At 35.0% G+C, this 24,219-nt stretch overlaps 4 protein-coding genes across 4 annotated transcripts; 1 reads left to right on the top strand and 3 right to left on the bottom strand.

Moving 5' to 3' along the window:
- Positions 1–1,294: 1,294 nt before the first annotated feature.
- On the bottom strand, positions 1,295–2,323 carry LOC106721010 (cytidine deaminase). The gene is made up of 2 exons (XM_014515826.2): positions 2,218–2,323; positions 1,295–1,788 (listed from the first exon to the last, which is right to left on the bottom strand). Exons 1-2 carry the CDS (start codon positions 2,252–2,254, stop codon positions 1,349–1,351), a joined length of 477 nt encoding a protein of 158 aa, XP_014371312.2. The 5' UTR covers positions 2,255–2,323; the 3' UTR covers positions 1,295–1,348.
- Positions 2,255–13,923, bottom strand: LOC106721009 (serine/threonine-protein kinase mTOR). Its single transcript, XM_014515825.2, has 11 exons — positions 13,561–13,923; positions 12,450–13,247; positions 9,471–12,049; positions 9,219–9,391; positions 8,824–9,109; positions 6,841–8,724; positions 6,541–6,756; positions 6,098–6,463; positions 5,652–5,966; positions 5,141–5,574; positions 2,255–2,412 (listed from the first exon to the last, which is right to left on the bottom strand). Exons 1-11 carry the CDS (start codon positions 13,778–13,780, stop codon positions 2,334–2,336), a joined length of 7,350 nt encoding a protein of 2,449 aa, XP_014371311.2. The 5' UTR covers positions 13,781–13,923; the 3' UTR covers positions 2,255–2,333.
- A 508-nt stretch (positions 13,924–14,431) lies between these two features.
- LOC106720930 (actin-related protein 2/3 complex subunit 2) lies at positions 14,432–20,534 on the top strand. The gene is made up of 8 exons (XM_014515735.2): positions 14,432–14,644; positions 15,198–15,291; positions 16,082–16,181; positions 17,505–17,691; positions 18,054–18,189; positions 18,316–18,400; positions 18,777–18,984; positions 19,360–20,534. Exons 1-8 carry the CDS (start codon positions 14,571–14,573, stop codon positions 19,385–19,387), a joined length of 912 nt encoding a protein of 303 aa, XP_014371221.1. The 5' UTR covers positions 14,432–14,570; the 3' UTR covers positions 19,388–20,534.
- Positions 20,535–21,625: 1,091 nt separating this feature from the next.
- Positions 21,626–23,580, bottom strand: LOC123721731. Its single transcript, XM_045681359.1, has 4 exons — positions 23,514–23,580; positions 22,891–23,043; positions 22,120–22,215; positions 21,626–21,862 (listed from the first exon to the last, which is right to left on the bottom strand). Exons 1-4 carry the CDS (start codon positions 23,578–23,580, stop codon positions 21,699–21,701), a joined length of 480 nt encoding a protein of 159 aa, XP_045537315.1. The 3' UTR covers positions 21,626–21,698.
- Between the last annotated feature and the right edge of the window lie 639 nt (positions 23,581–24,219).

Below are 24,219 nucleotides of genomic sequence, written 5' to 3'. Positions count from 1 at the left end.
TAAAGACGATAAACCAAAAACATTAAATAATATATTTCTAATGATTTTTATGGATGGATATGTCGTTACTTGAAAATGACCGTTATATTTCTTTCCAACTTCATCGCGCTGGTTGATGTTTCTGACAGTTAAATTCTATTTCTATTATTAGTTGGAAATGGTGAAAATCAAATAGACACAAAATAGGTTGGCTTTTAGCCTGTCCATTTAATAGAGGTCAGTATTTTAATACAATGGAACCTTGCAAATAAGCAAAAGCATTGTTACCGTAAATTTCCTCGGCCTTTGTAAAAAACGTATACCATCTCTCTCTTGTCCTTTGAAAAAAAACAGAGATAAATGACAGAAGTTTCGACTGATGAAACATTGGGTACTACGAGTGGATAGTTTGTACAAAGATATTAAACGAAGTAAAAAATATTAATATTGTTTTTTTTTTGTTAAGGATGTTATAACCTACTCTTAACAGATTTAAAAAAAGTAAATAGTTGTAGAGATGAAGTCGTACTACAGCATTTCATGAACGAAAAGGATACTATGACGAATTACTTAATTCGAAAAAATTAAGATACATATGTCGTATAAAGTTTATTCTACAAATCTTCAAGTATCGCAGCCGCAATGAATTGCTTACGAGGTTGGTTTTTTAGAAAAGGAGGGACCTTTTAATCTTTATCTCGTTCTCATTTCTGTTGCATTGAATAGTGCGTTTATTTTAAAACAATAGGTAATTTTTACGTTACTATTGTATAAATAATTGCAGGAAGGGTGTCTATAACATACAGGATATCCGATAACAGGACTTCCCCGCGAAGACAATACTCTTCAGAGAAGACATAACTGTGGGAAACAATGGAATAATAGCTTGAAGGCATGTTTTCATTGCTTCAATATTCTATTTAATCTAGGTTTCATGTTTTTCTAGTTTTGCCTTTGAGAAACTACTTTTCTATGAATAGCCATATTCAGTTACGGTATCGCGCGGCTGTGCGACCGCTTGGGGCCCTTAAGGGGTGCCACAGGTCTGAAATTACACAGTCTCACGGTACCCTGTAAACCACTCCCCCCACCTAAAGACATGGTAAAAAGGGGGCGTCTTAGAAATCTCTCTCAGTTAAAACCAACACTGCCTATTCGTATTGTAATCGATGAAAGTGAAAGTTACGGGATGATTTAAACTCCCTTGCTATTTAGGATTTAATTTCTTTATATAAAAAATGCATCAAAAATCTTACATTTCGTACAAAAGCGTATAATTTATAAACAAAAATATAAAGTTTATTTATATTGTCGTATTATTTGTCATATATTATTTTCCTAGTTCTAGTTCCTGTATGTATTTTTATAGCTAACTATTATCATTATCCTCGATGACATTGTCTGTGATGTAACTTACAAACGCGAGCGGTAACAACTTGGATAACTTTGTACGCAATACTTTGTCCATTGCGGGCTTGCTTAAGTATATTTCTATATCACCATCACTGCTTCGAAACTCGCTTAATGTCTGTCTACAGACTCCGCATGGCGCTGTGAACCCACTTTTCTGGTGTGCGACGACCGCCACCATTTTAATCTTCAAGTAACCATCGCATATTGCCTTCGGTATTGCTGCACGTTCTGCACATATGCAGGGAGTAAAGGTTGCATTCTCTATATTACAGCCTGTGTACACCTTAGAGTCCTCTTCTGTTAATATCGCAGCGCCCACTGCGAAGTTAGAGTACGGACAGTATGCATATTTTCGGACTTTCGTAGCTTGCCGTATCAAATCTTGTACTGTTTCATCTGGAAATATAAAGTTTGAACGTGATAAAAGTAGATGATTATTTGATATACGTAATTGATTTAAAGTAAGGTTAATTTTCTTGTTTTGTAATTGAATAACTTACAATATTATATGATGTTAATTTTAATGTAAATTAATCATTAACATGATAACTAAGGATGTTTCTATTCGTATTAATGATAACTTGAATAAAGCGATTTGTGTTTCGAGTTTATGCTAAACACATTTATTTACGACGTCGCATAAAATTTAGGTCGTCGCGTATTTGTATGTGTAAAAATAGATTTATACTCAAGATCATTGAATTTCGTGTGATTGTAATTTTGAAAGTTAGATTTGTTAAATTATTAAAATATATAATTCATATTTTATCTAGGATTATATAAGTTAAATATGTGATGTAAATGTTAAAAAGTGCGAGTACTTACTTAAGGATTTAAAGTCGATAATTTCATAATTATCCATAAGGCCTCGAATGTTTCGTAATATGGTATCGAGAAAGTACGGGTCGGTGCGATATTGGGAGCGGTCACCGTCCAACTGATTAAAGCAAACGATCGTTGATTATATCTTGCTTTATGATTGAACGTCCCTTGTGATGTGACTGCCGTTTGAAAGTGCCGCTGGAACAATTGTTTCACATATTTTTTGTTGTTTCACTCTACGCTCAATTGCAACTTCAAGTGAAGACCGACGTAATATAATCATAAAACTACACAAGTAACTTATATCAAATTCGATTTAAAAACCGATTGATTTTTTGTAATTCAGTATTATTTAAAATTTAAACTAAAAAATGACCTTAAACGTTATTGTAAGTATGGTAATCGAAGATAGTTCCACATATCTATTTATTTATCAAAGGGACATGAAACAATGGTCGTGGGTTGATAAAAATTGGCTGAGGACATTAGTTATCAAGTAATTTACGCCGAGATAACATCGCTACAATCGTGTAACAACAAATTAAATTACACCTTTACTAGATTATTAGATTAAAAAAATATTGCACATGTCCTTAATTTGAATCTTTTTTTTTACATTATATGTATTTATTTTATTTTACTAATATAAAAATGCGAATGATTATGTATGTTTGTTAGAAGGTATCTCCAGAACGTCTCAACGGATTTCAATAAAATTTGCCATGGATGTAGAACATAGTCTGGTCCTGGAAAATACTCGTTCTTTTTTTAAATCCGAAAAATAATTGACGGAGTTGCGGTCGACAGCTAGTTATAGAATAAAACTACTCTGCAGATGGAAATTCATAAAAAATATTTTACAAGTGTAAGTGCGTAGGTACAACTCTTTTAGAAATTACACTTATTAGGTAAAATTAGAACATTTTGAATAAAAAAGAAATCGTTCACTAACATAATTAGTAGAGCCAGCGTTTAAAATTCAGGACTGACAACTTTTAAAAAACGTAAACCCGAATACTGGCGGCAAAAAAAAAACAAACCCGGGGAAGTGGCAGCCCTATTTCTCCTTGTGATTTAGTGGTAGACATTGAATGCACAATTATAACCTAGAAAATACGTACATACTTAATGCACATGTACGTGAAAGTCAAGGTAACAAGGTAGTGAACTAGATTAAATTTACTGCTGGTTAATAAAATGAACGATTTATTCAATATCGTTAATATTTAAATTAAAATTTTATTTTAAGTAGTGTGTAGTTTAAAGTAATGTGCATTACTTAAATCTTTGGATGTCAGTACCAGATTCCAATATGCAAAACCAATTAGTTGCATGTAAAATAATTTTCACCTTAACTCCAAAGTTGACAAGTACCGTAAATAATTACTGGTTTAAAACAAAATTTAATAACGAACCAAATTAAATTTAAAAAGAATTTAATAAAGAATTCAAATACAGTAAGTTGCCGCCTATATTTACAAGTTGCAGATAAGGTTCCCACAAGTAACTAGGTATGTCCTAAAACATAGTACTGTAACTAGTAAAGGACTTAAGGAAATATTGGAGCACGGGAGTCGTTGAACTTAGTGCAGTTTGACCTTCAAAGGTAAATATAAAAGTAAACAATTTGCATTCCATGATTTTTTATTAAAGAAAAAAATAAGTTGCTATAGATCAAAATAGGTATGGCTTACCTACAAAAAAATACAAAACTAAAATCAATAACAATTCTTTTATCACGAGAAATTCAATCACAATATATCCAACAAAAATATCGATGTTTCGTTCATATGAACATTTGATGATGTTGGTGTACCACTACAGTAATACCTGAACAAAAGTGTTTTTTTATAACAATAAGCAATATTAAACAGATTTTTCAAAGAACAATATTGTGTGTGTAATATTATCTGTAAAAAACCTTCGGGAGTACAAATAGACGGTGTACGGGAGTACAATAATACACATTACTAATTCGAATCCAAGAACTGAATTATTTTAAAATTAAATCAAACAATTTACTGAGGTAAATCAATTATTAGCGTTTTTAATTTACACATAACTATGTTATAATATTAAGAGTACATAATATTAAACATTCATCTACGAATTGCAAGCTATTATTCATGGATATATGTCTACTAGATCTAAATTGTAGATAAATTGTATTATCGATTGTAGACTACATTAGTCCCATTGTATTCTACATTAGTCAACAAGCACTACGTTTTGTATCATTTATCTCAGGCACGGGAGAAATAACTTGTTTTATGTGACAGTGCAATCTCATGATAAAGACATATAAAGATCTCTGTTAGTAAAAAATATTTTTTTAATAGTTCAAATAACATGATTTTTTGATTATTTTATTGTTATTATATTAAGTAAAATGTCTGGTTTTCATGTTTAATAATTTCTAATCTAAGCATGAAAACATAATGATCAGATAATACAAACATAAGGAAAACTACTATAGTTAATTATTAATATACACACTCATTCTTGATTTCTTTGGCAGTGTGTAAATGCTTTATAAATTTATAATCGAAAAATAGTAACATAAACATAAAGTAATTTAATATAATGCACAAATTGATCTTGTATTTATTCAAACTTCAATGAATTCATTAACCGATTAATAACCGTTCCTTTCTCAGACCAAAATCCTTGTCTAAAACATATTTTTATGTCTGTTTTGTCAATGATAATGACAGAAATGACGATATTTTTTAATACAGAGATTTTTGCCTCAGAAAGCAACAGTTACAGTTTGAGATTGAGTTAAACGTCAACATTAATTTTACAAAGTTGACAAAATTAATTTCAAAGCTGTAATATGTATTCAAAAGGCAAAGGCGTAACATTTTTAAATAACATGTCAAATATATAGGAAATTATTCAACTAATTATTGGATATATAATTTACCAGAATGGACACCATCCTACATAACATTGGCAAAGATTTTCATTACTTGTTGCCTGTTGTATCAACAGTTCGACTTGTTTCTGTACTGAAATGCAAGATAAATCATCTATATGTGTAAAATCTCGACCTGTCAATTTGTCTCTTACTCGATTAACAATGACTAATGCTCTTTTATTGAGATTTGTCTCCGCTGGCTGGTCTAGAGTATCATTTACTCCGATCTGTGGTCTGGTTTTGAATGTTATCGGAGATGTGGGTATTTCGGATGCATCTCCGTCGCCTCTGGAGCGTCTCCCGGCATCGATAAGTCGCCAGTTGAGGAGAGGATCATATACGAAAGCCTCGAGCACCGCCATCACACTGTCCTTGTGTCTGTGCAGCACTTCCATTACTGATTCACAGGTCCTTCGATACGTACCTTCAATACCGGTTACCTTAAAAAAATAAGATTTAAAATTTTATCCTTAAAAAAGGGTGGATTTGAATATTTGGCAATTCTAAAGTAACCTACCTCCATAGCATTGATGAGCATCCTAGTTAATCTGAATGGTATCTTCTCTGGGAACTTTTCTCTGGTGACTGCCACTTCGAAGCAGTCCCCAAAGTCAATGTGCAGGAACTTTCCGGTGACCCTGTCCAGCATGATGTTTGAGGGGTGCCTGTCTCCGAGGCCGAGGATGTAGCCCACCATGCTCATGACGGCCAGTGACCGTGTGTAGTTGGTGCGCCGCTCAAACCACACCTCGGATGAGGGACTCTTCAGCCATAGCAACTTGGCTAAATCATCGCCGGCTGTGTGCTCTAGAGCGTGTTCGAATACTTCAACCTGAAAAAAAAAATCGTATATTAAAATTGGGTCACATAAACAAATATATCACAATCTATCGGCTAATGATTACATCATTTTCAGTTAAGTATTGATTTGACAGATTTGAACAAACAAATTAATCTTCTTACCTTTTGCATTAGCATTAACTTCTCTAAATCGGAAGCCATTCGTTGCATTATCCTATGCTCTATGTTAAGTAAAATTTTTCGTTTATCCCTGTAGTCTCTGATCAGAGAATGTAACGTGTCGCAGTGAGGTACCCAACCGATAAGTCCGGAGTTAGTCGATAGTGGTATAACTGCGTATCGTTGTATGGCCAAATCTCTTCGGAAAGTGTCAGGGTCGGCTTGAAGTAACGTATTGACTAGACCAAAGAGTTGCATCACCCGTTCATCCTGACGTAAATCCTCGTGACCTTTCAACAAAAACATGTAGTCTTTGCCATTCGAGCCACGGATGCAGAGGCGACGAGGTCTTTGTTTTGATGTTATCACCTAAAAAATGTTAAATTGGAAATTAGGAGCGTTAGAGCGAGATTCACATCAAGATATTAAACTAGCTAAGTTCTGACCTGCAAGCTGCTCTGTATATGGGCGATACGTATAAGGTCCGAGTCGGGCACATAGGAGCCGGGGACGGCCAGCTCGAGCTCGCGGCAGCTGAGCAGACGCGGGCTAACATACTGCAGCTCCAACGTGGTCAGTTGTGGCAGCTGCCGGCTGATGCGCCGGAACACGTGGTAGTACAGGTCCCAAGCCTGATTCAGGTCGCGCACCTGACCAGACTCCTGTCAAACAAACGTATATCTATGAGGTAGTAACCAATTAACGACTTTGAATGTGGCCGTAACAAGGCTACTTTAAGTAAATACCTTGTATCGGTTGCACCATTCTTGTGCCTCATTCAAATCTCTTCCATATGCCTGAGTAAAGGACGCCTCTTTGGATGTATTTGGTCCTCTCTCAAGCATCGCATGCAATGGTTCCAAAGTCTTAAACATTGCCTTGACGTCGTGTTCACTGAAATATAATCTAGAAGCTTCTTCGAGCGCCTCGTGCCACTGTTCATGCCAGAGTATTGCTACTCTGATAAGTTCTTCGGAAATCATGGCCGCTTGATTCACCAAATTCATTGAATGGGTACACATCGATTTTAAAACTTGATTCGCGGCGTTCTTTCGTGCCACGAATGAGGATTTTGAAGCTACAGTGAGTGGGTACACCAAAGCTTGTGGATGAGACTTGCCGATATCGATTAATAGTGAGTGAATTAATTTCCCAACTAAAGCCCTGGGTGTATCTATTCGTGCGATCAATTGCGGTATCACTTGAAGCCATACATTTATTTCGATAGTCCTAATCCCCTCTACCAAAGCCTCGTGAACGGCAGGATGGTGTCCGTAATCGAACCACAATGTTAGTAAACGCAATGTATCTTGTAATGAACTTCCGTGCGATAGATTGATAGATTTGAAGAAACCCTCAACGGCTGGGACAGTATGCTGTTGAATAAACTCCGGAGTTGTCTTTTTGGTTTCAGAATTATCATTATTAGTTTCTTGATGTTTGTAGAATAAAACGGTTTCGAAATTCATATAAGCCCAGGCATGCCACGCTTTGTACCAATCAGAGGATAGATTGGTCGCCGCCGCGTAATTGCGCAGTATTTCTGGGATAGAGAGCTCATTTATGCCCAAGAGAGATTCGCACCATGATCCAAGTTTTAGATGACAACGAGCTAAAAGCCTACAATGTTCAGCGTCGCCCGTTTCAACCGTATCAACGTAGCGTTGCAGTTGATCGTAAGCCAACTGTTTGTCTCCAGCTACCCATAAATGTTTTGCATATGCAAGGGTCAATCTAGGTTCGTGAGTGGGCAACGGTAAATCACGGTTCTTGCTCGGATCTATGCCCAACAACATCACCAAAGTCCTATGAGCTTGTCTCGGAGCTCCACTCTTTCTACAAAGCGAGGCAAATTTGAGCCACGTCGCCATATTTTCTTGAGGCGTCAACACCAAGCTACGCACTTGTAGGATTTTGCGCCAATCTTCAACTAATCTCTGGCCACCTTGAAGTCTAGTCCACCACGCTTGTCTAATAGATTCCCTTCTTTCCACTACCAACTTATAAGTGATAACTTCTTCTAATTCAGCAAGAAGTTGAGCACTAACTAGAGCACCATACGCACGCTGGTAGCTCTCACCGGCTACGGCTGTTAGTTCTGAGTCTAACAATGATCTAGCTTGGTCAATATACATTTTCGATACATTGTAATCGCCTTTGTGAATATTTAGAACTGCTCTGTAGAAGGCACCATCTTGGGTATTTTCTGGGAGAAAGCTGACGTAGTTCGCCATAGATTCCCATTCGCTCATTCCCCAAGAGGCCGCTGCGGCAAGTTTGGCCGCTTGGAACTTTTCATCGTCGCACATATTGGGCCATTGTTTGGAGACGGTTGTGTATAACTTGACCCATTCGCCGAGGGCTTCGAAACATCTCAATTCGCCCAAACACGCTTCAATATTCTCAGGGTCAGCGGTTAATGCATCGTCATACAAATTGAGTGCTTTCTCCCAGTTGTGTAATTTCTCATACCATCGTATCTGGACCTGCAGGTCTGCGTCACCCGCCTCACGTTGTGCCATCACCCTCTCCAACAAGCCCTCAGCTGCTTCTTTCTGTTGTAATTTATTATTTATATGTATAAGAGCTTCCACTACTTGAGATGTAGCACCACTTCTGAATTCTTCCTCCTAAAAAATAAATATGTAATAAATTCCAGATACAAAATGAAAAAACGTAGCAATCGGTACTATTACCAAAGTAAATATTTTAATATTTTTCGTCCATACCTTATAATGAAGAGCTTTGGCATATGCCCTACAGCGCATAGCGCGTTCGCCGAGCGTACTGGTCGGTATGGGTAGGGCTCCGCCCTCGCAGTGCTCCATGAACTCTGCGAGGTTCAGCACGGTATGCGCCAACTCTGGTGCATCAGGCGCTGTCAGCGCTTGTTCTAGAGCACTGGACAGATCAGCCCGGGCTGGCGACTCTAACTCAGTCCAACACGATACGAACGCCGCGTTAAAGAGATCTCGAAGTAGTTGAGAGTAGTTGTGAGCTAACGCTAGACATGCTCTGCAACAAATCAATCTTTAAGTAAGTAGGGATAATAGACGAATGATAGCGCCTAAAAATTGAGGCTACACGATTCTAAATAAGTCAAAAAATAGTTATTTAACGGTACCTAAGAGCAGGACTATGAGATTCGGTCAGGAGGCCAATGCTAAAGCGACGCAGCCACTCCAGCCAGTCGTCTTTGGACACGCGACTGCTGACTGTCCACGCCACTTTCAAGTTGTGCGCGTTCACGAACAGCTTGCGTATAGCCTGCGACGTATCCGCGAATACTATGCGAGCCTGCCAAATTAAATCGTATTTAATACAATAAATATATACAAACTTATAATTAAGTGAACAAATTATATGGATTTCTTACTTCTTGATTATTATTTCTCGGTTTCCTTCGAGTACTTTGTAGGCCATCATCGACTCCCAATGTCGAAGTGGATTGAATTTTCGTTAGCAAAAGCTCATAGTTTTGATGTTGAATTTTATGCTTTACGATAACTTTTTGCACTAAAGGTATGAAGTCCGTGTATTTCCTACCAAGCTGTATAATTAATGCACATAAAGTGTCCATTGCTGTGGTGCGTAGTGCAGGACACGTGTCCAAGCTTCTGACCAACGGATGAATGATTCTAGAAACTAGCTCACTGTAATTCAAGGAATCTGATAGATAGTCGACTGTCTCCATAGCAACTTTCGCCACGGGAATAGGACAGTCCGTCGCATCGAACAATTTTACTATAGAAGGTATAATCAAGTGCATATAATCGTCGAGGTTGTCCTCAAATTTTTGCAAAGCGTACAGGAGTTTTTCCGTCACGAATCTGTCTTTACTGGTATCATGTGCGAGAACACGTAATATGTGTGGCATCAGCTGCGGCAGGTAAACTTTGAATTCAGACCCGAGAGCAACAGCGATGTGTTCCACCAGCAATATCAAAGTTGGTTGCAAAGCGCTGTTCGGCGACCAAAATTCCTTGATCAAATCGAAAATTTTATCCAAATAATTACGAATGTGCTGCTTTACGATCGCAATCAATTTAGCGAGCTGCGTGAATAAGAATTCTCGGAAATTATTACTATCTGTCGCTCGAGCTACGTACAAAAGACTGGGAGTGACTCGGGATATGTAGGGGACACATTTAATGCCCAAGGATTGGAATATAAAAGTGACAGCTTGTACCACGCTCGTGTGGTGCTGTTGTAGCGTCGGATCACGAAGTATTCGCATGAGTGTTGATATGACGATAGCAGGATAATACTCATCCAAGAGTGTCGATGACATATTGACCAACATTTCGCTCGTAGTCATATCGAAATTGTTTTCTTCAGCTTTACTATCGGCGACCGGGACGAGACTGGAATCCGGCTGCCCGTCAATTAAACCCCGGGTCAGTTTATGTTTGTAAGGATCTAGGGCTCCCAATAAACCCAAGACTCGTATAGTTTCCCTTCGATCTTTGGGTTGTTGCTCTGTTTTCAGGAAATTCAATAGGACATCCATTAGGTTAGGATATTCTGTGTATGGAGTGACTACGTAACCCGTCGCACTGATCAATTGACCGAATGCCCACAGAGCAACACTTCTCTTATCAGTCGCACTAGCATCGGAAAGAAGTTCCAGAAGAATGCTTAATAGCTCAGGCAGACATTTCTTAAGGCCGCTGCTATCCCCGTGAACATCGGCCAAGTCCCCTATTGCCTTTAAAACGCTAATTACTACGCCTGGATTAGAGTCAGACTCTTTAAGCTTTGGTACTAAAACATTAAGAATTGTTTCCATGTATGGTTTAACGAGTTTCGGGGCGTGCAATATCAAATTATCGAGCATTCTAGCCGCCTGCTCCTTGTTCCTACTCATTCCAGAATGTTCTAACTCAGTCAAAAATTGTATCAAAGTCTTTCGAAGACCGGGCATAATGTATGCCGGGTTAACGGTGCTCAGTCGTCCTATGGTACAAATAGCTAGCTCACGTATTTCTAAATGCTCGTCGTTCATCGCTATAAATAGAAAGCTAAGATTTTCTATTTGTGCTAAATGTGTGTTGAATATTTCAGTCAATGATTCTAAAACCCAGTAGCGCACTTCATACTCCGGATCTGTGACAGACACTACCAACATTTTGCCCACAACTTCGGCAGTCAGCATGGTTAGAGTTCTAGAAGGATTATTCTTTGTCCTCACAGTGGCATCGGCCAACAATTTAGCAGCAGTTTTGACTGCTTCCAATCTAATTTCTTGTTGTTCGCTTTGTAAAAAGTGATCGGCGCATCGCCTCACGAATGTAAGCAAACTATGTTGGCCTTCAAATTGAAATGTACCTAATGTTCGTAAAGCCAAAACGATAATTGCCGTATCGTGTGGCTCCATGACTAGACTCATACTACTCTGTTGTTCCATACTTCTAGGAACACCAGGATGGAGGAATGGTTTATTCCTCAAAACCAGTGACAACATATTAAGCAAGCCTTCTGATATTTCTTCTCTGAGTGATGGTAGGTTTTCACTCAACTCCTTAAGGCAAATGGTCAGCGATGGACTTAGACCAGTTGCAAACATTGCATCTAAAAGTTCTTTAATGTCACTGATCACTAAATCCTTTACAGCGCTACCCAGTAAAGTAATACATGCAAAAATGGATGGATCAATCCACATTCTTTTTTTGGTCTGGGAATCTCTAACTGGTAAAGCTTGCTTTATGAAATCCATTATAGTGCGTATGTAGTTTTTAATATCACCTTCTATTGCTGCAGCCATTAAGCCTAATGTAGTAAATGCCATGTTCTTATCCTTCTCTCTACTTCTAAGTGACGTCAATAAGTAATGCATAGTGGAGTTAAGGTATTTCTTTAGGAAAAGTTCTTTGTTAAATGCAGCTAGCCTTGGTATAATTATCAGAAGAATTTGGGGAACTCCTTGAGTCTTAAAAAGTCTCTGGTTCATCACATCTAGAAAAAAAAAATTGTAGATTAGTCATTTATTACAATTTTGAAATCCAATCAAACAATAAATATATTGAAACATGAAAAGATCTTTAAAACATCTAACTTTTATTTTTAATAGATTTTTTTATATAACAGTTAAATTTTATTACAGGAATTGTACAGTATATAATTGTATAAATAAATATTTACTAATCTATATATATAAAAGAAAGTCGTGTTAGTTACACTATTTATAACTCAAGAACGGCTGAATCGATTTGACTGAAAATTGGTGGGCAGGTAGCTTAGAACCAGGAAACGGACATAGGATAATTTTTACCCCGTTTTCTATTTTTTACTCCGCGTAGACGGATTCGCGGGTAACAGCTAGTATTATATATATAAAATTTCACTCTCACCTTACCTTGACAAATTCTATCATACTCTTCATTTAGTAGCTTTTTACAAACTTCAGACTCATATATTGGTACAGGATACTGGACATTCTCGGTCTTGAAACCATCACAAAGGTAACCTCTCTTCACTGAAGGACTATGTAACTTTGAACTTATAAAAATAATATCATCAGAAACAGTTATATCTCTTTGCGTATCTAAGCTTTGCATTAAATGTGTATACTTTTTCTCCCATTCTGCATTAGAACACCTCAAGAGTTCATTTAGGATAAGAAGACCTCCATGCACTTTATCCTCTTTAGTAATACCTTTTTCTTTAAAAGGAATGTCTTCAAAAGACACCATAGCCTCTTCATAGCATTGCAAATACCATTGTGGCTTTGCTGTTGACTGCTTGGCAGTTTCCCTTTGAGCAGTGACAACAAGTCCAGCTCTAAGAGCTTTGGCCGCTGCTTCTCTTATCTGTTGCTTTGGATCCTTCAAGGCTACCAATATGTGATCAAAGAAACCGGAAACTTGTTGATAGAAATATGTTGGCATAGCAATAGCTAATTCTTTAAGCAATAAAACAGCTGAATGTCGCCTCCCCTCATTCCGTTCTTCTGATAACCACTCGAAGGCCCTTTTTACTTCAAATTCAACATATTCAGCTCGTTTCACACCGGACACTGTTGCCAATCGTCCAACTGTTTTTGCAGCTAATTCCATTACACCAACATCGGAGGAAGGAAGTAGATTTCTCAAGTAATTTGCAAACCTTGTAATTCGAGTTTTGGTTGTATCACAGTCACCACCAATGAGGCAAACTAAAAAAATTAAGATAAACAAAGGAAGCTTGTAATATAATGTAAGATACAAATTTTCTAAGTGTTGTCAGCTCATAAACACCTCCTCTTAGGGTCTAGGAGCCTTCCACAAAGGCCTAGCCGCTGTCCCAGTGCAGGTTCATTTTTTTAAGGTAACAATATCATTTTTTACTCATGATGAGTACATATGGAGTTTAGTAAAATAATATATGTTTACAAATGCTGCAAATTTCAAAAGGAGCATGAAATTCCAAATGTCAATAAGTATATTGAACTACCTTACATGTGTTTTTGTTTAAAATCATACACTTACCGATAGCCAGCACTCCTCCTTTCTTTTCATGAACATCATTGCTTGAAACCATTTCAAATATTTGATGGTTAAATTCATCGAGGAATTGGGTAAGTTCCTCTTGTGGTACTTCACGTAATTCTGTTTTTGCATAATGATAAAGCTCCCGAGCTGTTTTAGTTTGTATATCGACATTGCGGGACTTTAAACCCGCTACAAATTGTGTAACTTGATTTGACATGATAAGAATATTTCAATTCTAAACTAACTCATAACATCTAAAATAAATACTATGCTATCCATATTTCCTATATTAAGTTCAACAGTACTAAATACTCAAATAATATTCCAATATTTTTAATCAAGCTATACATTTACATCCAAGTTGACACAAGGCAACGCAATAAACACTCACGTTTTTCTTGTGTTTGTAATTTTATTATCTATGAAATTAAAAAAACAATTTGTCAGCTTGTTTGACAAAGTTTGACAGAATTTAATAGACAATACACTCAAAACCACAGGTTAAAAGTTGAAATGTATATTTTTTTTGTTAAAAGTTAATTTATTTTTTGGAATTGTTTTTTTTGTTTTCATTTAGATCATTTACAAAAGGAAAAAAAATAGTTACACATTTAATTAATGTTCATTTCATCGCAAGGTATACTGCGCTGCTGGTTCACTTCAAATGAAATAATTGTTTTACCAGTGTTTCATATTTATATCTATACTACTTATTCCACTTACATATCTAATTATTTTTATGCTCAAATTTAAATTCTTATACGCGTTATATACAAGATATATCTCTTATCTTTTAAATTTTACTTTTCTTGGAATTTAAATTTTACGTGTCTATGGTTACATGGCCGATTTTTCATTAATTTGAAGCTTCCTTTTCTTTCTCTATTCTGTCGTATAGATACCTATGTACGGGCGGTCATCGTTAAAGATATCCGTATAAATTATTAAATGAAGGTGCTATAAGTGTTATTTTTATGAAAAGGCTGTAGGTTATATATTGTTAAATAATGATCTTGCTGGAGATCAATAATAGAATTATAGAAGAGACTCTAACAGTTAAATATAAAAATGCACTGGCGCGGTGAGTACGTTACGCTTAGAAAGTTTACCTGTTTTTATAATCGTTACGTGTATAGTGTTTTTACTTATCATATCGTTACCATTTCAAATGAAATACAGTGTTTTTTTTTTGTATGGATTACAGTGTCATATTGAAATTTTCTTATAACCCCTTTTTATGAGTGTCTTGATCTTGACAAGTGTCAAATACCATTTCTCCAGGGTGGGCCCACGTTGGCCGCCTAGTAAAAAATTCAACAACATAATTTTTCGGCATATACAATAAATCTTTTCCTTAACACAGTGTATGAGTATGACGTGATACAGTCCATATCGGCATGGATGAGTCATATAGGTTGTTTGTACGTACTCGCGGGGAGTGCGGAAACGTCCCATAAAGTGTTTTCGGATTCCATTGGGTGTAAACAATGTACATTAAATTTGATATGTGACACTGATATACCGAAACAACAATGAGGGGATGCAGATAAATTGTTTTATAATGTCAGGATATGAGTAATCATTTAAATGGGTGTTGTTTTTGTTTTTAATTTATTATTAAATAAACTTTTTAGCTTAAAACCTGAATCAATTGATGTGACTGTTGCGGACTTCGATGGAGTGCTCTTTCATATATCTAATGTTAATGGAGATAAAACCAAAGTTAGGGTAAGTAACGCTAATTTAATATATTTTTAATAAAAAAAACATGAAGATACAAAATTTTTCCTTCCTTTGGACATCTTGCTGCAAAAGGGAAATATGTAGCTGAGGCGTATGTTAAGCTATGTAACAATCATTATTTATTTATTTATTATTATATAAGAAACACAAAAAATTACAATGTTAGCTATTTTAGACGGTAAAATTATAATGCACATTTTAAATGTGTTATAATTTTATGTAAAAATGATTACAAAATATCTATGAATCATGAGAATGGAATTAAAGAAATCTATATACATTACAAATGTAGATATGTAAAGGGGGATTGCTCTATAAAGTGAAAATTTTTTTTTACTCAAATATGTATTGTGGTAAAGATGAAAAAAATAGATACATAGGAAATACATGATAAAGTCCGTTACGGTCAGTTTTCCTCTGAGATAGATTGCTTATTAATAACTTTCATACCAAAACCACATTCATTAAAGTACTTTTAAATAAATTATTCCAAGTCACATTGTGTGATCACAATTTTTATAAGATATATGTTATGATATAAAATTTTTATTATATTACATAGGGTTAAATAAATTTATTTCTTCGTAAATTATAATTGAAATTACCTTTATATGTGATATAAAAATCAATCATAACTTCTATCAATGCATAATATTATTAGGAATTCTCACAGCTCTTTGAAAAATTTTATTTAGATATTACACAGAAACCATTTGTTTGATGAATATTATATAGATTATAAAATATATAAAATTATGTATTACTTATGTTTCAGGTTAGTATATCATTAAAGTTTTACAAGCAGTTAGAAGAACATGGTGCCGATGAACTGCTCAAAAGAGTATATGGACCTCTCCTCACCGAAACGGAATCAGGTATTAATATTAAATATCTTTTAACTAGATACCGCACACAACTTTGTCCAAGTGGAATTAAATACTGAGTTGCTTGATAAATTCCAAATAACCTAGTTTTGTTCTAAATTTCATTGACCCATCCATCTATTTAAATTTTTAGTGTATTATTGATTTGTGTGGGGCCAAGACAAGTATTGTTAAAGGCCAAGGCTCACTTTGGGTTGATACTTCACTCTACTAAGTTAATGTGAAAATTACTACAGGCTTATTAATGGATTTTTGGATGGATACTGACACATTATATACACGTTTTTTTTAATGCTTTGATCTCAAACTACAATCATTAGAAATCAATTGAACAATAAATAAATTTATTTTTTTGAAGTAATTAATTTCTGTGTTTACTTGATTATATGAAGTGCTTAATAGAGCATCCATGTTATGGTTCATAAATTAATGTAACTCACTTTAACTTATCATTAGCACACCTAATTGAACATAAATACAAAATATAACGATATTGTCCAATATAAAAGGTAAGGCAATTTTTTAAAATTGGTTCAGTGGTTTTGTAGCCTATGTAATGCAAACAAACAATAAAATCACTCCCCTTTACTTAGTATACATTATATTAGCTTTAGTATCTATTATAAAGGGATAAGTCATATTTCATATTATTGTTATGAATTAAGAATGTTGTATTCAGCGCATACATTTTAAAATGTTTTCAGTATAGCTAACAGTATCAAGCTATGCTGTTATGTGATAAGATAAATTGGCAATCTATAGTTATAAATTTTGATACAAGTGTTCAATATAATAAACTAGCTTTTACCCGCGACTCTGTCCGCGCGGAATAAAAAATAGAAAACGGGGTAAAAATTATCCTATGTCCGTTTCCTGGTTCTAAGCTACCTGCCCACCAATTTTCAGTCAAATCGATTCAGCCGTTCTTGAGTTATAAATAGTGTAACTAACACGACTTTCTTTTATATATATAGATAAATATGTTTTAGTTTAATATATCATCACCCACTGCAACATAGTATGTTATGCAAATCTCAACTTGTATCTCACGCATGTTTAAGGTGACATTTCAATCTATGTTTTGAGATACAATTAAATAAGCACATCCATTCATAACACTGACTCTAAATAAGAGATTATAGATTTATACATAAAAAACAAGAACGTTTTGATAGGAACCACATAATTTTTTAATATTTTATCCTGAGATGCAGTTTGTACATTAGGATTTGTTAAAATCTCTTCATATTTATGTCTGTTTCAGTTAGGCATAATTTGATGTTAATTTAAATATTAAATTAAATTGTTACACAGGCTATAATGTGTCAGTGCTGCTGGACATGGAGAACATCCCTGATGATTGGGAGGAGATTGTGAAGAAAGTTGGTCTGCTGAAGAGGAACTGCTTTGCGTCCGTATTCGAGCGCTACTTCCGCCTGCAGGAAGATGGGGACGTCAGTCACAAGCGAGCCGTTATCAACTATCGCCAGGATGAAACATTGTAAAATTACTTTTGTTATCTTTTTTAAATTTTCTCTAAGTTTTATCAGCTTTTTTTTGTTGTTAGATATTAATACTGTAGTGTTTATTTGATAGTTTTATTTTAAACTAGCTTTTTCCCGCGACTCCGTCCGCGCGGAATAAAAATAAAATAGAAAACGGGGTAAAAATTATCCTATGTCCGTTTCCTGGTTCTAAGCTACTTGCCCACCAATTTTCAGTCAAATCGATTCAGCCGTTCTTGAGTTATAAATAGTGTAACTAACACGACTTTCTTTTATATGTATAGATTACAAGACAAAGTTACAATAATTTTATTATTATTTATATTTTTTTTATTGATATGTTATTGCTATGTTCTAGGTATGTGGAAGCTCAAGAGGATCGAGTGACAGTAGTGTTTTCCACTGTATTCCGTCATGAGGATGACATGGTTATTGGAAAGGTTTTCATGCAGGAACTGAAGGAAGGTAGAAGAGCATCACACACTGCGCCACAGGTATACAAGTCAAGTAAACATAAATCTTACTGTTATATTTGTAAAAAAGTTGAATTGAAATTTAAAAATGATAAAATTTTGAATAAAAATTCAATGTTTATTATAGATATTATGGTTTATTTGCAGGTTCTATTTTCACACAAGGAGCCGCCGCTAGAACTTCTTGATACTGATGCGAAAGTTGGTGAAAATATAAGTTATGTTACATTTGGTGAGTACATTATGTAACTTTATGTATGCTGCTCCATTTTATTGACTTAACATTCAAGTACATTCTAGTGCTACATAACCATAGAGTATAATTTTTTTTTCATTGTGTTATTTATTCCACTGTAACACCATTTGTCAAAGGGCAAAGTTCTCGGAAGTCTTGCTATGATTAATATTACTAGAATGTTGACATCACAGTAGAATATGTACTAAAAATAAATCTAAAATGACTCAATTAAATATCTATCAATTATGACTTCTTTTTTTTAAAAAGATAGTGGTCCTTAATTTAATCAGCAAAGAATTTTTCGAAAATTACTTAAGATTTATAGATGAAGATGTTCCATGATAAATGAGCTGTTTGTATGTATGTGTAGTGCTGTTCCCGCGACACACGTGCGCGGCGGCGCGGGACAACACCATTGACCTGCTGCACATGTTCCGTGACTACCTGCACTACCACATCAAGTGCAGCAAGGTGTACGTGCACTCGCGCATGCGCGCCAAGGCCGGCGACCTGCTCAAGGTGCTCAACCGCGCTCGCCCACAACCCACCTCGCGCCCCAACGAACGCAAGACCATCACGTATGTACAACCACCTAACATATCTCTTATATACCTACTATATATTGATGTTTTCTACAATCTGTAGTTTTTGGTAAAAAGCAGTAACATTTAAATATGACATAAATCAGGTTTTTTCCAAGGGAGAAGTCAAATATTGAGTGAACAGTATAGAGATTGATGCTAAGATGGTGTTATTAATTTAAGCCGTTGCTCCTCATAAAGTGGCAGGCGCATCGCCTAAACGTACTATTAATTTGGAAATTGCTGCTTTTCAATAACAGGCGCATTGACGCTGGTTTAATAATTTTTATTCTATCAGCATAATTATGTTGGATCAATCTAGATTTGAAACAAATATTTTTGTAATAATGTAATGTTTTGTTTATTTTTAAGGGGGAGAACGTTTATAAGACGAGATTGAGTGTTGGTGGGGCGCGGGACGTAGGCGCGCTGTCCGCAAATGGCCGCTCCGGCGCCGCCTCGTGTTCACTGCAGACGATACTCCTATTTATACCTGTCGACATAAGAATCAGATTCCTCTCACATGATAGAGATATTGTTGGAGTGGACGCGCTATCCCACCCTTGAGGCCCGCAATGTGCGTATCTCTCCTACCTAACATGTAACCGTCATTATCGTACTTCGTGTTGATTTTTGTCTATTTATTGAAAATTATATTCGTCACAAAGTACTTACAAATGTATTTGCCAATATTCATATTCGAAAAGTGTTTGCCAAATATTGGATATGCTCAATATATCTGTAGATTATGTTGCGGACGCGGGACGGAATGTGCACATTGTATATGCAGATATTTATTGTCGATGCGCTCTCGAGCCTAGCCTAGTAAAGTCAATAATGTTGCCCTAGTATTTGTTGATAAACAAAATTATGCTTTATTATTTTTATTAATGAGAGTTCTATTTATAATGATGGCACTGCGTCGTTCGTGATTCGGGTTCCTAAATCTGTTGTATACACTCTGTCATATGAATGCATAGACCACTGTAGCGGCCGTCACGAGTGGACCTTTCTATTAGTTTATTTACGTCATTTTGTTGTAAGTTACGCAATACCGATCCTCATGTAGACTAAAAGTGTATTATAAAATGTAGCCTATACTGTTTCCATTTACTACTTTGTTGATGTATGGATGTAGAGAGGCGAGACAGGTTATCATGCACAAACTTACGAATTATTCAATGGTTATGTTATATTGCACCATACACCTCTCGTTTCATTGCTCTATGCAATAATGTGAACAATAATTATTGTAAAACGTTTATATTATGTTTCTAGTTAGGCCCCATTCAATTATTAATGTAAGCGGAAAGTGTATAAATAATTCCCAATAGATAACTTCCATAGACAGAGTTGGAGTGAATCATAATGGCCTTATTTAAAGAGATCAGTTTGTCGGTTTGTGGGAGCCGTTACCGGCTGTGTCCTGTAGTGTCGCTAGTTTAGCCCGAGGTACGCTGCGTATCTAATACTTCACTGTTTTATCATTCACTGTATATTTCGATTCCAATTTGCATTTATTTTAATTTTGGACTATTATTTAGATTTTTTTTTTCAAATTTATTGTTAAAGAAATATAAGATGCAATTTTTTTTGGCGTACGAAATTCACGTGTTAAAACCTTTCCGGTGTATTTTAAAGGTCTCACATCTTGTTATATTAAGATTTTAACTGATTTGAAGAATTCTATCATTGACCTGTATTTATTAAATTGAATAATTGATTTTCGTTCGTTTTATGTAGAAAATTTTATAGTAAATTTTTCTTAGATTTTTTTTTATTTAAAAAAAAATTGGTGTGAGCTTTTATCTTATACCGGATTATTTAACTTACACGTTGAGTTTGCGACTAAACTAGGAAGTCATGGACTTGAGAGTTTTAGAATATCAAGTGATTTGTTTGGAAGTTCAATGGATAAAATTCACTAAGTCATACATATTAATTAGGTATAATTAAATCATTTAAAGGTCATGACACAATCGAGAAAAAAACAAAATTATGTTTTTAATATGAAACATAATATCAAGTAGTAACAATTATTTTAAAAAAAATGTAGCTAACTTGAATTTTATGTAATTTTTATTTGCAAGATGTATTATTTATGTATTATAAAATGTAAGTTAAAATGTTGCTTTAAAGTTATTGCTTACAATTTGATCATTGTTTTTACAGACAGGTTTTTTATTAATGCGAGATTATGTAAACTCTGCAAATGTGAACGTTATTTGTGAATATGTAATTAATTATTCTTGTGATCTAAAATCCGTTTATACTGTGTTTTTTTTTTATTTTCTAGATTAAAGAAGACATTTTACTGCAACAAAATATTAATTATTTGACTCTTAATACAGGTACACATTACAAGCATTGTTTTTATTTGTGTATACCGCTGTGATATCCAGAACCGGACAGTTCCTTCCACTTCATAGATTTAGAAACAAACACAATAATACCATAACAAGAGTTTATAGCATTAATATTTGTAAAAAAATCCCCTGATTTCCCTTTTCTAAAAAAATCCCCTGATTTCCCTTTTCCGTTCCTTGATCCGTTCATTGATCATTTTTTTTTAATTATGTCATAAGGATAATCATTTTTGGGAAATGAATTGATGAAAAAAACTGAGAAATTTGTATTTATTACATTTACAATAACCGGTTTTCTACTACAATACACAAATAGAGATTCTTAACTTATATGTTTTGAAATAATTAAAACTCCATTTTATTTTCCGTGGTCGGGGAGGTGGGTGACTTTGGTTGTCCGAGTTTTGACAGATGCGCCACTTTGGTTGCGAACTTGACGAAGTTCACTCCGGACACCTGCGGCTCCGGCTTCTGGCTGTTCTCCGGCTGGAATGACGCGTCCAGAGAACCTGGAAACATTAAAATTCACTTATAAGGACAAGAATACGTGTTGTAGTTTACACAAGAAGCAGATTATTTCAAAAACCAATCAAGTACCAACTGCGAATAACCTTAAATATGGAAATTGAATCGACAATTTATTTTAATGTCTTCGCACAGCAAAAGTACTTAAACGCATCAGCCGTTAGTATTGCTTCAATAGATTTACCAATAAAACTAAGTAAAATCTGTTATATGTAGTTTAAAAAGTCATATGTTTTCTTACTCTGTTGCGGCGACATGATGGAGCTGGGCTGGGATCCTTGCTGGTTGTCCTCCATCGAATGTGTTTTTTCGTGCAGAAGTTCCAAGGCTGGCGAGCGTCAGACACAAAGTAATATTTATGTCACATGAGCTCTAACATACTATCTTATCAATAAATAAACAACAAACAAACCTGACAAGATTTCATTTCCTTTGTTAAACACAATAAAATAAAGAAATAACGCATTGCAAATGTAATTTGTTATAATACTTGGTTTTCATTACCGTGCAGTCGTTCAAAAACATTTTGTTTACTCTAAATTTTGAAAGATAATGTTTTGAAAACCGAAACTAGATAGGACATTTAAGTTTATGATTTTTCTGATATTCAAAGTACAAGTACAATTTACTTATAAGACTTTGGTAATCGACTAAAGAAATGCAATTTTTCGTATCGTGCTTTTATAGTTAGCTAGCTGTCGCCCACAAGTCTGTCCGCGCGCAGCTAAAAGGAACTTTATGGTATGAAAAATAAGATATAGCCGATTCTCAGACCTACTGAATATGCATATAAAACTTCATAAAAATCGGTCAAGCCATTTCGGAGGAGTATGGTAACTAACATGTAACACAAGAATTTCATATATAGTAAACTGGTTTTTGCCCGTGACTTCGTCTTAGTTACTCAGCGAAATATAGCCTTAGTTACTCAGTGATAGTGCTTTCAAATTTTTTTGGTCCTGTAGTTTTTCAGTTTCCTTATAATTTTAAGTATTTAGAGAAACTTCAATACCGTCTTGTAATGACATGGCGTCCATCTTTGAATCCTGTATCGTTTCAAGTTGTTGTCGAAACTTGTTGGTGATGATTCGCCGTTGGTAGTCCGCCTCGATTTGCTGCTTCGTCCGTGGTATGCGGAAACGGAAGCAGCAGCATAGCATCACGACTGGGATAAAAATATGCCTTTATTACCTACCTAATAATTAAGAACTTTACACAATAAAGAACAACTTTTACTAAATTGTTTCCTCAGAGACGTTAATTAAGCAGTGTCTTAGTATATCTCTTACTAAATCCACACTACCACACGCCCTCAGTTTCACCGGTCCATTCTTAAAATCACTAAGTTTATAAATTCCCAATTATTAATATTATAACTAGAAATGTGATTTGGAGCCAGTAGCAGCGCAAGGCTAGGTGCTAAAATTCTAAAATTAAAGGAATATAAACGTGGTGTTTAGTTTATCGTCCGCCCGAGGTGCTACGCCGCCGTTGTTTGCGAGATGGATGATTGACAAGAAAAATGATCTGTTTGTAATTTTTTTTTACTTCATATTTTTTACAACGAACATCGCTTACCAAAAGAAGTTATTCCAGCTAAACATAAAAAAATAATTTGCCAAACTCTTAAGCCACCTATTACTGTTTTCTCAAGCCATTCTGGTTCACCAGAATTTTTGATTGCGTCCATAATAGGATCCATGTTTTTATTAGAATAAATTGGTAACTAACAACACGTCCACCAACGACTTCTGTAGATGTAAAAACTAATTGTTCCAATTCCGAGGAGTGGTTAATAGCCGCGCCTTCATTATCAACCCTCGTCACACCCTTACTATTTCATTTGGAGTCGCGCCTTCCCTATGCTCACTCCATTTGTATTTACTACTTGTAATTGTTTTAACCGTTGAAATTTTTCTATTATTTGCCCCGATAATAATATATTTGCAAACAAGTTTTAGTGAAAACATTTAAAGCTCGTATTTTACAGATTTGAATTTCCCTCCGACCCGTTTCCTCGTGAAGCCATTACACGACCATTCTTCACTACAAAGAATTTATTTCCTTTTTTTAAATAAATAAAATTATTATTTTAAAAAAAAGTAAAAAAAATCCTTAAATTAGTGTAAATCATTAACATTAATTAAAAAGTTACTTTTTACAAAAATTCAATCGGGTAAAGTGCAAGATAATATGTAGCACTTAATTAATTGACCTTTTCCTTTATTCTATAACTTTGATTAAAACAAATGAAAAACCTTACAAGTTAATCTTAATTTCGTGCCTAATGATAGTATAAATAATTTTATAAAATGACAACATATATTCGATCGTTTTTCTC

The sequence above is a fragment of the Papilio machaon genome, chromosome 15 (genome assembly GCF_912999745.1).
Source record: "Papilio machaon chromosome 15, ilPapMach1.1, whole genome shotgun sequence".
Lineage (NCBI taxonomy): Eukaryota > Metazoa > Arthropoda > Insecta > Lepidoptera > Papilionidae > Papilio > Papilio machaon.
Note: the sequence above shows the minus strand (reverse complement) of the source record. Positions and strands in the feature narration are given on the sequence as shown.